Below are 14,865 nucleotides of genomic sequence, written 5' to 3'. Positions count from 1 at the left end.
TGTAATATATATTAATAAATTAATAAAATAAAATATAATAATATAGTAATTTTTCACGTTTCTTTGATGAATAGAAAGTTCAGAAGAACAGCATTTATCTGAAATAGAAATATTTTGTAACATTATAAATGTTTTTTATGTCTTTAAATGCTTTTCTTCTGAACGTTCTATTCATCAAAGAAACCTGAAAAATTCAAATCAGCTGTTACATAAATCAACATATATATTATTATATATCAACATAACAATAATAAATTCTGATTTAAGCAGCAAATCAGAATATTAGAATGATTTCTGAACGATCATGTGATTGGAGTAATGATGCAAAAAATTCAGTTTTGAAATTACAGGAATAAATTACATTTAAAAATATATTCAAATAGAAAAAGTTATTTTAAATACTAAAAATATTTCAGAATTTTCCTGTTTTTGCTGTACTTTGGATCAAATAAACGCAAGCTTGAGAGCAGAAGAGACTTCTTTAAAAATATAAAAAATCTTAGCGTTCAAAATACTTTTGACTGGTAGTGTACACATTGCTTTACATATCACAACCTAACAATAAACAATACTTTTGCAGTATTTATACCAGCTACCAGCATTGTGTCCTTAACCCCAGGTTGCTGCAGGGGGACTATATGCAAGTTGCTCTGTATAAAACTATCTGCCAAAATAAATAAAGTTAGGGTGGAAAAGAAATGCTAGATGGGCTGTCAGAATGATTGAGGAAAATGGTTCATGTAAATCTTTCAAAGCTCATTGTGATTTCTGAAATGAAAACGTCATATCTGTCTCTAAAACATCACTCCTTTTCTTTCACACACACATTGTCGTGCCCTCACCGTCTCCGGTCTCCATGAGTTCGGCGTTGCCATATTTGGGTGTGGTCCGGGGTACTGTGGACACCTGTGGCCTCTCCACTTGAACGGGATGTTCAGAGGTGTAGGTGGTGACGTCCGGAGGGGCTGAGTGATTCTCTGGGTTTGGGAAGATGAGGAGGAATCAAAACGCAGAATGAGAAACTTAAACTTAAGTAGTTTTCAAGAATGGAAAGCTAGTGTAAAACTAGTCCAAAAGAGTTACAGTATACTGACCAAATAAATAACCAACTTCAATTAGCTATAGAGCATTTAGAAACTGATTTGTTGCAGCTAATGATCAACTTGGACCAGCTTTAAACCAGCTATCATGTTCCAGGTAGTCATAGGCTGATCCATCTGTGAATGACAAGCTTGACCAGCCAATGACTAACCTGAACTACCTATAATACAGCTGGTAACTGGTTTGTTGCTGCCAATGAACAGCTTGGACTAGCATCATATCATGTTCCAAATATTTATTTTTGGTTTAAGTTAGTCATTGGATGATCAATCTATATTATACAACACACAACCAGCTACTGTACATCAGCCAACTTAAACCAACTTGAACCACCTATGAAACAACTGGTAACTGGTTTGTTGCAGCTAATGACCAATTTGGACCAGCTTTAAACCAGCTATAAACCAAGCTATAAACCAACTGGTAACTGTTTTTGCAGCTGATAACCAACTTGGACCTGTTTTATACCAGCTATCATGTTCTAATAATTTACAGCTGGTTCAAGATGGTCATTGGCTGATCAGTCTATGTTATACACTGCATAACCAGCTTGACCAACCAATGAGCCAACTGAACCACGTATAAAGCAACTGGTAACTGATTTGTCGCAGCTGATGACCAGTTTGGACCAGCTTTAAACCAGCTATCATGTTCCAAAATTTCAGATCTGGTTCAAGATGGTCATTGGCTGATCAGACTATGTTATACAGAGCATAGTCTCAGCCTCAGATGTCACGCCCACGGAACGTTGGCTAAACGTCTGATGCATATGGTACGCTTAACTGGAAACACTTCAGGAATGTCGAAGTCATCATCTGATTAGTTGAATTTGACCGGATTTCCGGTAGACGCGAGTGTCGCATTTATTTTCGGTCCGCCGGGAAACAAAGCTCAGACTGATTTACTCAGCGTTTTGCTAAAATGTGCTTATGCAGACGCCATTGTTGTTATACACATATGCGACGTTCGCGAACAAATTACTTACTGCTTGTTCTCCCTCTTCTTCATTATCTTTCAATGCTGGTTATTTCAATGACTGACTTGTTGCACACCAGTCTGTTGTCGTGGGGGCATTTCCACGCACAGAAACGTGACGCTGAACGAAATGAACTGTGATTGGTTGTTTGACATGTCGATCAAACGGTCTTATGGGCGGGCCTTGGCCAATGAAAGCTGCCATGAATTCCAAACCTTCAGCCGTCAATCTGAAGGTCTGGCTACGCGAGACTATACAGAGCATAACAAGCTCGACCAACCAATGACCTGAACCACCTATAAACCAACTGGTATCTGGTTTGTTGTAGCTAATGACCATAAACCAGCTATCATGTTCCACAAACGTAAAGCTGGTTCAAGTTGATAATTTGCTGTCCAATACATATTATATAGCAAACAACCAGCTTGAACAGCCAATGACCAACTTCAACCACCTATAAACCAACTGGTAACTGGTTTGTTGCAGCTAATGACCAAACCAGTTAATCGTTGGCTGATCAATTTATGTCATACAGCGCATAACTATCTTGGCCAACCAATGATCAAACTGAACCACCTATGAAACAACTGGTAACTAATTTGTTGCAGCTAATGACCAACTTAAACCAGCTTTAAACCAACTATCAAGCACCAAAAATGCTCTGTTTCAAGTTGGTCAATGGCTGATCAATCTATATTAGACAGAGCATAACCAACCTGAACAACCAATGACCAACTTGAACCACCTTTAAACTAACTAGTTTGTAGCTGGCTATGCAATCTATATTATACAGGAAGAAAATAGCCAATTTGTGTTGGCCATTGACCAGCCAATGACCAACTTGAACAACCTACAGCAGTCATTCCCAAAGGCGGGGTCCCGACCCACAAGTGGGTCGCGGGAGATTTTGTATGGGTCGCCAAGTCGAGCACTATTTTTCAGTGCGCTATATACTCTTGATTAAAATTTATGTGTAGTTCACCTATTAGCCGCACGAGGGAGCTCGTCGTTTTCTTCTTCTGCTTTCTTTTTTGTTGTTGTTTTTTAGCTGCGTTCTGCATCGCCTGTCTGCAGTGCGTATGCGTTGCGTATTTTTTTCCGCACCCATGTAACGGATTGGAGCGTTCACACTGCACGCGGTTGCTGTCCGGCAGTGCGTCCCAGAAGCAGTGCGTTTGCAGCAGAGAAGTGATCGTTTCGGCAGAGTCTATTTTTTGCTGTGCTGCATGTGCTGAATTAAAGTGACAGCGCATTGTTCGCTGTAAAAATGAACATGGATTGACACGAAAATGTCCCATAAATGCATATAAATGAAGTCCACTGTTTCACAGTCAACACGTGGCTTTTTGGCTAGGTTTAAAATAAGGAAAAGTGCATTTTTAAAGAAAAAGGGAACATAATACGTGCACTTGTCCAGGTAGAAAAGTTCTTTAAAGATTGTTTTTAATAAAGATTTAATGCGAAAGAAAAGCATGAGAGCCGACTGTTTCTGTCTGTGGTAAGTTTTAATTAAAATATTTTTTGATAGCCCAATTTCAACTAGAAAAGGAAGCTATAGCCTCCCTATGTTGTGTTAAAATGTGTTGCAACTTGCTTGAGCAACTTAATATACAAATCTAGAAGTCAAGTGCATTGAATAATATGTTGTTTTTTATTGAGTTTAAACGTGTATGTCTGTTGTATTAGTGAACTGTGATAAAAGAGGATCAGAATGCTAAAAAAGCACTTTTGGATTTGAAATCAAAATAACGGATAAATATTGTGTTTGTGGTAAACAGCATTTTCTGCAAATCTGCATTTTACTTAAATAAAAAAAAAAAGTGCTTTGTCAAATATCTGTATCTCTTTTAAATAGTTAAGTGGAAGCATGACCTTAAAAATGGTCATACATTTTTTGTTAATGCATAAATTCTCTTCGTGATATATGAACTATATGGGCCTAATGTTTATTGGGTCACAAGGATTTAGCGACTTTAAAATGTGGGTCCCCAGAAAAAAAGTTTGGGAAACACTGACCTACAGTATATGCAGCTAATGACCAACTTAAACCAGCTTTAAACCAACTATCAAGCACCAAAAATGCTCTGTTTCAAGTTGGTCAATGGCTGATCAATCTATATTAGACAGAACATAACCAACCATAACAACCAATGACCAACTTGAACCACCTTTAAACTAACTAGTTTGTAGCTGGCTATGCAGAAATGCTATAAGAAAATAGACAATTTGTGTTGGCCATTGACCAGCCAATGACCAACTTGAACAACCTACAGTACATGCAGCTAGTGACCAACTTCAACCAGCTATCATGTTCAAACAAATTAGCCAACTGGTCATTGGCTCATCAATCTATATTATACAGTAAATATCCAGCTTGACCCGCCATTGACTAACTTGAACCACCTATAAACCAACTGGTTTCTGGATTGTTGTAACTAATTACCAACTTGGACCAGCTTTAAACCAGCTATCATGCTCCAAAAATGTATAATCAGCTTCACCAATCAATGACCTAACTAAACTACCTATAAACCGATTGGTAACCGGTTTGTTGTCCTAGAAGGATTTCAGTCCTACCTAGCTTTGCTACAGAGCCCTGACACACTTGGCACATTGTTTACGATTAAAAGTAAGAGGGTGGGAGGCAGACAGGAAGTGATTTTGAGGAAAACATACACGTCTCAGTGAAAGAGACGGATGGAACGCAAGCGCGACAGAGGAGAGCTTTTTCATCCTTTTCCTTAATTACAGTCCCTTTTACTTCCACTCGGTGAGCCCACTGGGCTTCTCTCTTGCCGTTCACCCTCCCCTCCAGATCATAAATTCTCAGCTGTCTGCGGCCTCTTTCTCATTCCCCTCAGCTTGCTTCTGAAATGTCTTTCACATTCGGTGCCCTTGGCCACCACATATTACCATTATGATATCCCTACAGAGTTTGTGCGGTCTAACATTGAGTAAATAAATGTCATTTACCTTTTTTGCACAATTTCAAACAGCAGATGCCAATAGGTGAGCCTTTCACTAAAAGCTCATAAAGTGTCACAAGTTTCCTTCCATTACATCCTGAGCTTCAATTGAGCCATTCGGAGAGAAATAACTGTCCGTGTGTAATTTCGACACCAGGAATGAGGAGAATGCCAATGAGGCAGCGCTATTCCTCCTACACCATAAAACACCCAAAATGGCCCTAACAGAAACGTCCACTGTGATCAGGGACGACACAGTCCGATGCTTTTAGCTGCTTAGCTTTAGTTCAGCATTGATGGTTTTCAATGTAATAAAGTTGTACGCAGACCTTGAGTTTGTATCTGACTGATATGATATATTAATATCATAACTAGATAGAGTAGTGTATTTCAGTGCATTTCAGTGGAGAAACACAGTTAATTTATAGCTCTATTTCTCCATAAATCCATTTGACTCTGACTGTCTTTATAAATAAATATATTGTATTGTCATGTTTAAATATAAAGTGAAGTATTAGTCATATATCTGGGAGAGATAAGTCAAGCTGTCACTAGTGGCGACAGAATGAACGTGAGTGAGCGCGATGCCTCCTGTCTGAGGAATCGTGCCAAGCACAGAAGGGGACTGTGATGAAGAACGTGACTAAGGAAGGGCATGACCCCTGGACTTGGCTTCCACCCACCATCAGCACTGCTTCTACTCTCCCTCATCTCCTGGAAGACTGATGTGACTACCAGTGTAGCTTTTTTAGCGAATCAAAAACATAAAACATTACCAATGTAGACAGATTCTTAAACAAATGACTCTTACAAGCTCATTATTTTTTTAGTGAATCAAAACATACAGGACGAACAGTGTAGTCTGGTTCCCAAACAATCGACTCTCACGTCGATTGTCGACTGAAAACAAAAACTGAGATCAGTGTAGTCTGAATCATGAACAACTGACTCTTAAGAACTAGTTCTTTTTAAGCAAATCAAACACATAGTGTGACTTTGAGAGAATTCACAAGCTAATTACTCTAAAGAAGTGGTTTCTTTTTCTAAATTAAAAACATACAGTGCAATATGTGGTTCAATTCTCAAACAAATTACTCTTATGAGTCACTCTTTTTAGCAAATCAAAAACATACAGCACCTACTGTACATACAAACCTGATTCCTAAAAATAAAAATGACACTTGTGAGCCAGTTCTTAGTTCAAAAAAGACAACTTGGTCTGAAACAATTAGAGCATTACTGGACAGAGAATTTCATTCTAATTGTAAGCAAAATAAAAATGATTAAAAGATACCCAAATGAATTAAAATCTAATCAAATCAGAATTAAATCAAGCTTTGTAAATCTGAATCAAAACTGTCAAATCGATCTCCAGCCCTAATCTCCTGTCTCCTGGCTCATATTCAACCTTCCTGCCTTGTATACCACCTCATCTACTGCTTTATCACTGGCCTCCCTGCCTCGTCTCCTTGCCTCTATCATCAGTGATGAGTGTACGAGAAAACACCCAGCAGCTAGAGTGCTTACGTAACAGGCTGAAAATAACCCACATCCAAACTCTCTCCCTCTTTCACTCTCCCTTTCTCTCTCGCTCTTCACCCCACCCCCCTGCTCTTCAGTGACACGGACACTAATGTGCTGGAAAAGGAGTTTCCTCAAAGCCCAGAGGTGCTCGTAGGAGGACAAATAAAAATGACGTCTTGCGTCACGTGAGGGAACCTGCTGGCAAATCTGCGTCACCAAGACAAGAAAACCCCAGACAAACGCAACCCTTCCAGTCTGGAGGGATGGGTGAACAATATTACAGTCAATTTTCATTCATCATTATAATAAAATGTAAACAGTTTTGATTCAATCACTGTTCAAAAACATAGCCTATTGTATATGATATGAGCAAATTCATCAAAATACCAATATACATTACCGTTTAAAAGTTTGGGGTCTGTAAAATTGTTTATGTTTTTGAAAGAAGTCTCTTATGCTTACCAAGGCTGCATTTATATGATCAAAAACACAGTTTAACAGTAATATTGTAAAATATAATTACATTTAAAAAAAACTTTTATTTGAATATAAATTTGAATTTTAAAATGTAATTTATTACTGTGCAGGCAAAGCTGAATTTTCAGCATCATTACTGCAGTCTTCAGTGTCACATGACTGATCAGAAATCAATATAATATGCAAATTTTTGTTGATCAAGAAACATTATTATCCGTGTTAAAAACTTAGAATTCATTTGAAATAGTACGGCGCTTTTTAAGTGCCGATTACGAGATTAAATAATCTTATATTTTGTCATAATATTTCTAGAATAAAGTCAAAGTATTTCAAGAATAAAGTCAAAATATTTTGAAAATAAAATCTAAATTATGAAAATAAAGTTGGAATATTACGAGAACAAAGTTTAAATATTTTGAAAATGAAGTTGAAATTACGAGAATAAAGTCAAAATGTTTAAAAAAAGTCAAAATTATGAGATTAAAGTCAGAATATTCCAACAATAGTCAAAATATTTCGTGAATAAAGTTGAAATCACGAGAATAAAGTAAAAATATTAGAAGAATAAAGTTGAAATTATGAGAAAAAAGTCTAAATATTACGAGAATAAAGTCTAAATATTTTGAAAATAAAGTTGAAATTACCAGAATAAAGTCAAAATATTTCAAGAATAAAGTCAACATATTTTGAAAATAAAGTCGAAATTAAGAGATTAAAGTCATAATATTTCGAAAATAAAGTCAAAATATTTAGAGAATAAAGTCAAAATATTTTGAAAATAAAATCGAAATTACAAGAATAAAGTCAGAATATTTCAACAATAAAGTCAAAATATTTCGAGAATAAAGTCGAAATCACAAGAATAAAGTCAAAATATTAGAAGAATAAAGTTGAACCTACGAGAAAAAGTCTAAATATTATAAGAATAAAGGCGAAATATTTTGGAAAAAAAAAAAGTTGAAATTACAAGAATAAAGTTGAAATGTTTTGAGAATAGTTAAAATATTTTGAAAATAAAGTCGAAATTATAAGATTAAAGTCATAATATTACAACAACAAAGTGCAAAGATTTCAAAACTAAAGTCGAAATTACAAGATTAAAGTAATAATATTTCAATAATTAAGATATTAAGCTGTTTCCGTACTACTTCCTTAAAAAAAAAATAAAAAAATCTTACTGACCCCAAATCTTTGAATATTAGTCAATATTTGCCTTACCCTGGAAATCCAGAGGTCTCGCGAGAGCACAATTTGAATTGTCTCTGCAAGACACTCTGGCATTGAGCAATGATGCACGTTACTGCATTATGTAAGCAGATCTGGGAACCAATCAAATCGGTGTTTCTGATGTAGGCGGGCCAGAGGTGAGCTAAGCTGATGACGACAGCGCTGTGACGTCCGGAATCATTTAGTAAACATTGAAAGATGGCTTTAGATGACCACCAGTTGTTTGAAACAGCTTTGGCCGCTACAATGAACGAGTTAGACTTGGACGTTTTTGCTGTTTTACCGACTGGATACGGCAAGAGTTTAATCTATCAGTTAGCTCCGCTCTGCTTGTGATTGGTTGTGGCGTTATCCAGTTGCGTGCAGCAAGAGTTTCAAATGCATGCTTGGTGCCGCCCCTTGAGTTAGGCCCTTTTCATTGCTCGATGCCAGACCCCCAGTCTGGATTTTTTCCAGGCTATATTTGAGTGTATTTCAATGAGAAAATGACTTCAACAGTTATACATCGGTTAAACAGTAAACATTTCAAATGTCAATGCAATTTACAACATTTAAACAAATAATCATGCAAATTTCACAGATAAATACACAGATAGCGACAACACACTGAGAGTTAAAGCAATAGTGCACACACAAAAAAGATAATTCTGACATTATTCACTCACCATCATGTCATTGTCATTACAGAATGTCTAAACTGCTCTTTTCTATACAATGTAAGTGATTTTTATTAGAAAAACAACTTAATTTCAGTCTGTTTCTCACACAGAAAACTTGGAATATTGCATACAATTTGTACTGATGTTAATGTTAATACTATGGAAAAAACAGCATGAACATTCTTCAAAATTTCTCATTTTGTCTTCTATGGAAGAAATAAGCTAGTAATTGGTTCAGAAAGACATGAAGAGTAAATAATGACAAAATTAAATTTGTTAAGTGAACTATTTAAAAAAAAAAAGAAACACAAGGTCAGGAATGAATAACAACGATAAGCATATAGAGACACACAGAAAGAATGGACATCTAAAAGCAGACTGAAAGCCTGAAAACAGTTTATAATTGAATAAAAACACAAGGTACACAGTCACTACTCACAGATAGACCGAATCTCGAAGACAACAGCACAAACAGCGTCTCAAACTGTTGTCAGAAAGTTTCTCTCACGTATTCGTACATACACAGCAGAATTGACGTTCATAAAATTCACAGCACGCAACTCCAAACACAAACACACCGAGGGGCCCGTCGTCCCCCAGACTCCATAGAGAACTACACGAAGGACACAGAGACGTTCTAGATGATCGGATGATTTGGGGGAAGTGTGTGTGTGCATTGGGGGGCATATACTGACCCTCGGACTCCAAGGGCGGCGGCCAGAGAAGATCTGATCCGAACTCACAGGAGCGCCGCAGCGAGTTTCCGTTCTCTGCTACGCCGAGCATAGTTTTCCTCTTCAACGAGAGGTGAGCGATCGGCCCTGGATGGGGAAGGGAGGAAGGGGGAGAACCAGAACCTTAGAGCCGTCCACTTCCTCACTGACCGCAGGTATGGATGGGCAGGAGGGACGGGGGCTGATGAGCCGAGCATGGACGTGCCATGTTCCCAACAGAGTCCCGAGGACTCTGGATATCTTGCATGGAAGGGAAAGGAGGGGGGACGGAGGAGGTGGGAATGATTGAGCATTCCTAAAGGAGCACCCACACTGCCATGTTTCTCCCAACGGTACAACGAGACAAATATGGGACAAAAGCAACAACCTGGGAAGCACTTGCAGAACTTGTTCTTGTGTTTAAAAATGTCCCAAAGATAGCCATCCTCGCTGTGTTGCTAAATATGCACTAACAATGTTCTGAGAGCTCCGAGCACGACTGACTCTCTTGAGGTTGGTTGTCTGCTTTTAGATGGTACCACAACATTATCATGTGGGAGGACAAAAAGGAAGTGAGGGAGAAAATCGAAAGGCTCTTTTACACGGTAACCGCGAGCTCCCAGTTTGTTTTTCGAGGAGGCGGCACTGAAAGCTCGCCAAGATTTTATGTGTCATTGACCAATCAGAAGATGGTATGTGTCATTATTCTACAACCAATCAAACTTTGTTATGTTTTTAGTCACTTTCAGAGTTGATGCGTCCGAAATCGCTCCCTGCTGCCTACACAATGTGAATGAGTAAAAGAATGAGTGATTTCGGACACAGCACATGTCTGCCCACCAATCACATTTATTTCTATTCATGGTTAGCAACTTTATGGAGAGCAAATGTCTTTTTTTGTTTCCTGCTGACCAACAACAGCCTACTTTGGTTTGTTAGTCTCCAGCTGGTCTTTTTAGATAGATTTTAGGCACTTTTCAGCTGGTGAGACTAGCTAAACAAGCTAAGACCAGCTTTGCCAGTCTGGCTGACCAGCTAGATCAGATTAAATGCCTGTTTGATAACTGTAATGATAACTGTAACTCTAAATATTTAAAGTGGTAGTTCACCCAAAAATGAAAACTGTCTTTTATAACTCATTCTAATGTCGTTCCAAACCTGTAAGACCGTTGTTTGTCTTCAGAATGCAAATTAAGATATTTTTGATGAAAGAGCTTTCTGACCTTGTATAGACAGCAATGCAACTGACACATTCAAGACCCAGAAAGGTAGTAAGGACATCATTAAAATAGTCCATGTGACATCAGTGGTTCAACCTTAATGCGTGTTGAAGACTAACACGAAAAACAAGTAACTGTTGAACAAAGTCATTATTTTTTATTTCTTTGTGCACAAAAAGTATTATTACAGCTTTACAACATTACGGATGAAACACTGTTGTCACATGGACTATTTTAACAATGTCCTTACTACCTTTTACGCTGTCTATGCAGGGTCAAAAAGTTTTCGGATTTCATCAAAAATATTTTAATTTGTGTTCCGAAGATAAACAAATGTCTTACAGGTTTGGAACGCCATGAGGGTGAGCAATTAAAGACAGAATTTTCATTTTTGGGTGAACTGTCCCTTTAATAATCTTTCTAATTATATGAGAATAGGGAAGTCCACACCACAACTATAACAGTAACAACCCAGAAGAATAATATTGTTGGAATCACTTCCAAGAATGATTTTTTTAGCAGATAAATAATAGAAACATTGACAGCCAATCAAAATTCACCCAACATTAAATAGCTTGGGACGAAATTCAAGGCTTGTTTATAATAAATGGAATGTTATCGTTTATTATTGAGAACACTAATATAATTAGCATTACTGATATCTTTAGAGTTTTCATTCTTGGTGCGAACGGTCTTAAAAAAATGGATTTTTTAGCAGGACAGTTTAATTATTTATTTATTTATTTAAAATTAATTTAGAATTCATTTAGAAGCAACACAGAATATAATTTACAGTAACCACTAGGGCTGGGTTTTGACACAAATTTTATGATTCGATTCAGATTTACAAGCTTGCAATCCGATTTGATTTCTGATTTGATTCGATTAGATTAAATTTAATATTATTTTGGATATATATCAGGTTCAGTACATGCCAAATTCTTTCAAGAAAAAAAAAACTCAACTAATGCTGTAAAATATACAGTTGGTACTACATTAGTATAATATTGAAGGTTAAAATGAACTGATTTGTATACAAATGCTTAAATTGCACTCAATGAAGTTTTGATACTACAAAGTTACAATTACATAATTATATTTCTACTCCAGTTCTACTCCATATTTAAACATTTTAAACATAAATTAAACATTGAAGAGCAGTGGAAAATTATAATGAATATGTTATATGTTTTATATATTTAGCAAAATGCTCTTTTCTAGCTGACTAACTCCTGACTAAGCTGACTAAGTTTATGGTCACCGAATATGTTTTTTTTTCTGAGGTAAATTGTTACATTACATGACATATTGTTTACAAGCTGTTATACTGACATCTTTTGGGGAATCACATGAGACAGGATAGGGATTTCGGTAAATTGTACTCTGTATTTTAACATACCTTCAGATGTTCATTCATGTTTATTTTGTCCTGAAACTGGTATTAAAGGGTTAGTTCACCCAAAAATGAAAATTAGCCCATTATTTACTCACCCTCAAGGCATCCTAGGTATATAGGACTTCCTTCTTTCAGACGAATGCAATCGGAGTTACATTAAAAACTGTTCTGGCTCTTTCAAGCTTTATAATGCAATGGGTGGGTGTTTTTCTTCATCAGTCCAAAACAAATCCAATAAAGTGCATCCATCCATAATAAAAAGTGCCCCACACAGCTCTGTGGGGTGAATAAAGCCCTCCTGTAATGAACTGATGCGTTTCGTCTGAAAGAAGGAAGTCATATGCACCTAGGATGCCTTGAGAGTGAGTAAATAATGGGCTAATTTTTATTTTTGGGTGAAGTAACCCTTTAAAGCGGATGAGACGAGTAATTCATGTGCGTTTAGCGCTGCCGCATCTGAGGCGCTACAGCGATCTGTCACTCCACATTAAATAACGGCAAAACAAATCTGAAACTTTGTTTCATATCAAAAGTTTCAAAGCACAAAGCTTATCGCTATTTATTGAATGGGAGGTGCGCTACATTGTTCCATTAATTAGCTAAAAACAGGCTAGGCTAATTGATTCTTGTAATTTAAGAACTGATATCGTTACGTAAAAAATGGGAATCGATTAAAATACAGAAATCAATATTTTTTACCCAGCCCTAGTAACCGCTTCATTCTGAGATGTTTTCACTCGCTAGAATTGAGCTAAAGCACTGTTTTCGCCAGCTTTTGTGTGTATGGAATAGCGTTGGTAAAATCGTAACACTTGCGCCTACAGTGCACCGTGTAAAACGTCCTTAAGAAGAAACAAAATGGTGGAAGGAAACGAGGATAGAGTGATTCGAAACACAGAGCAGGAAGGAAAGTCGATACAGGAAAAGGAAACTGAGGCACAATGATGAGAGAACCAAATCATGAGGGGAAATAAAAAGGAATATGAGGGGAGAGAGGTAACAGGACAGTGTGAAAGAGATGAGTTCCTTTCTTCAGACATTAAACTGCTCCACAGGGCACTCCTACATAACATCACAGCTCTATTAAAACACCCGAATTCATCACTTAGCCACAGTCTACAACGTTAAGCCCTCTGGATACAGAGGGTTCGTGAGGTTTTTCAAAATGAGGCCTCTTTCTTTTTGAGTGGAGGAGGGGAAAGTGGCAGTAAAACTCTTTCCTCTTCCTGCTGCGTTCTCTGTTTACAGTTAAAATCAGCTGGATGGATAGAATTAACATCTGTGCAGCTAAGGCTAGTCATAGGACTATTTTAAACAGAAAAAAACGGGGAGATGTAACGGACTCTGTGTTGATTTAATTGTTACCTCAGGGCTCAACGACAAGGATCTTTTGGGCTGGTCCAGTACTTGCCCTGTTTATACTTTAATATATTATATTTAATGAAACATATTTATACTTCTTAATTGAAAGAAACAAACAAGGGCAAAAAAAAAAAAATTTAAGCCTGCGACATTATTGTATGCATAAGGAATTGTTAGGGCAATTAAAATATAAAAATTATAACAATATTTTATTTTTATATTTCTTTTTAGCGAAAGGCTTTTATATTGTCATAAATGTTTTTTTTTAATTATTATTATTTTATTTTTATTTTTTAAATCGTATGTTTATATATTTTAAGATTTTTTTGTTTCATTTGAAAGCCATTATATATATTTATACTTTTTAATGAAATATATTTATACTTTTTATTAAATGATAAGTTTTGTTAACAAAAAGGGGGAAAAAATTATACAAGAAAAAAAACTGTAGGCCTGAGATTATTGTATGCATAAAGAACTGATAGGGTTATTAAATATAAAAATTATAACAATATTTTAGCATGTTTACTTTTTTAGTGCAAAGCTTTTATATGGTACAGAAAGTACATTTTTTTTATTAAATGTGATTTTAAGCACAAAAAATGTATATATATAAATTGATATAAAAAATAAATACATAAATATAAAACATTTATATATATATTTATATAAAAATATACAGAGTATACACATATATTATGTAAACAAAAACCTTTATTTTGGATGCAATTTATAGCAATTAAATATTTAAAAGCACTAATATAAATATTTACACAAAATACATAAAAAACTAATTATTTTTAATTAGAATTTACTGTAATTATAGTAATTTTAAATGTAGTTGTTAAATTATTAATCATATTAACAATCATTTATATTTATGTTTTTATGCAATAACAACTTGGGGTTATAATTATATCTTCATGACTGCCATAAATTCAACACAGTAAATTGTAAATTATGATTTAATTTACAATTTAAGGCACATATTTGTTGACATAAATCGTTAGAATTCACAACAACATATTGTAACCATTTCATCATCCGCCACAAAAACTAGTATCGGATCATCGTTATTGTTGAGCTGTCCACCAATCAGAATCTACAAACAAATGTTACTGATTATTTTACCTCTCGACAGACAAAATTTCAGAGAAGATTAGTAGAGAATCATGTTAATGACGGCTAACGTGGTTCAACGACAGCACAGATATACGATAAGGAGCAAAAGAAGTTGTGGACAG

General features: G+C 36.0%; 1 protein-coding gene across 1 annotated transcript in view; it reads right to left on the bottom strand.

The window, feature by feature from the left end:
• The window catches only part of dip2ca (disco-interacting protein 2 homolog Ca), a 145,093-nt gene that overhangs the window by 45,652 nt on the left and 84,576 nt on the right, over positions 1 to 14,865 (bottom strand). Inside the window, exons 6-7 of the mRNA XM_073830585.1 lie at positions 843 to 977; positions 597 to 664 (exon numbers count right to left, since the gene is read on the bottom strand). Coding sequence (XP_073686686.1) covers positions 597 to 664; positions 843 to 977 — 203 coding nt within the window. The remainder of the gene's footprint in view (positions 1 to 596; positions 665 to 842; positions 978 to 14,865) is intronic.

The sequence above is a fragment of the Garra rufa genome, chromosome 24 (assembly GCF_049309525.1).
Source record: "Garra rufa chromosome 24, GarRuf1.0, whole genome shotgun sequence".
NCBI lineage: Eukaryota > Metazoa > Chordata > Actinopteri > Cypriniformes > Cyprinidae > Garra > Garra rufa.
This window is presented reverse-complemented; position numbering and strand designations above follow the sequence as displayed.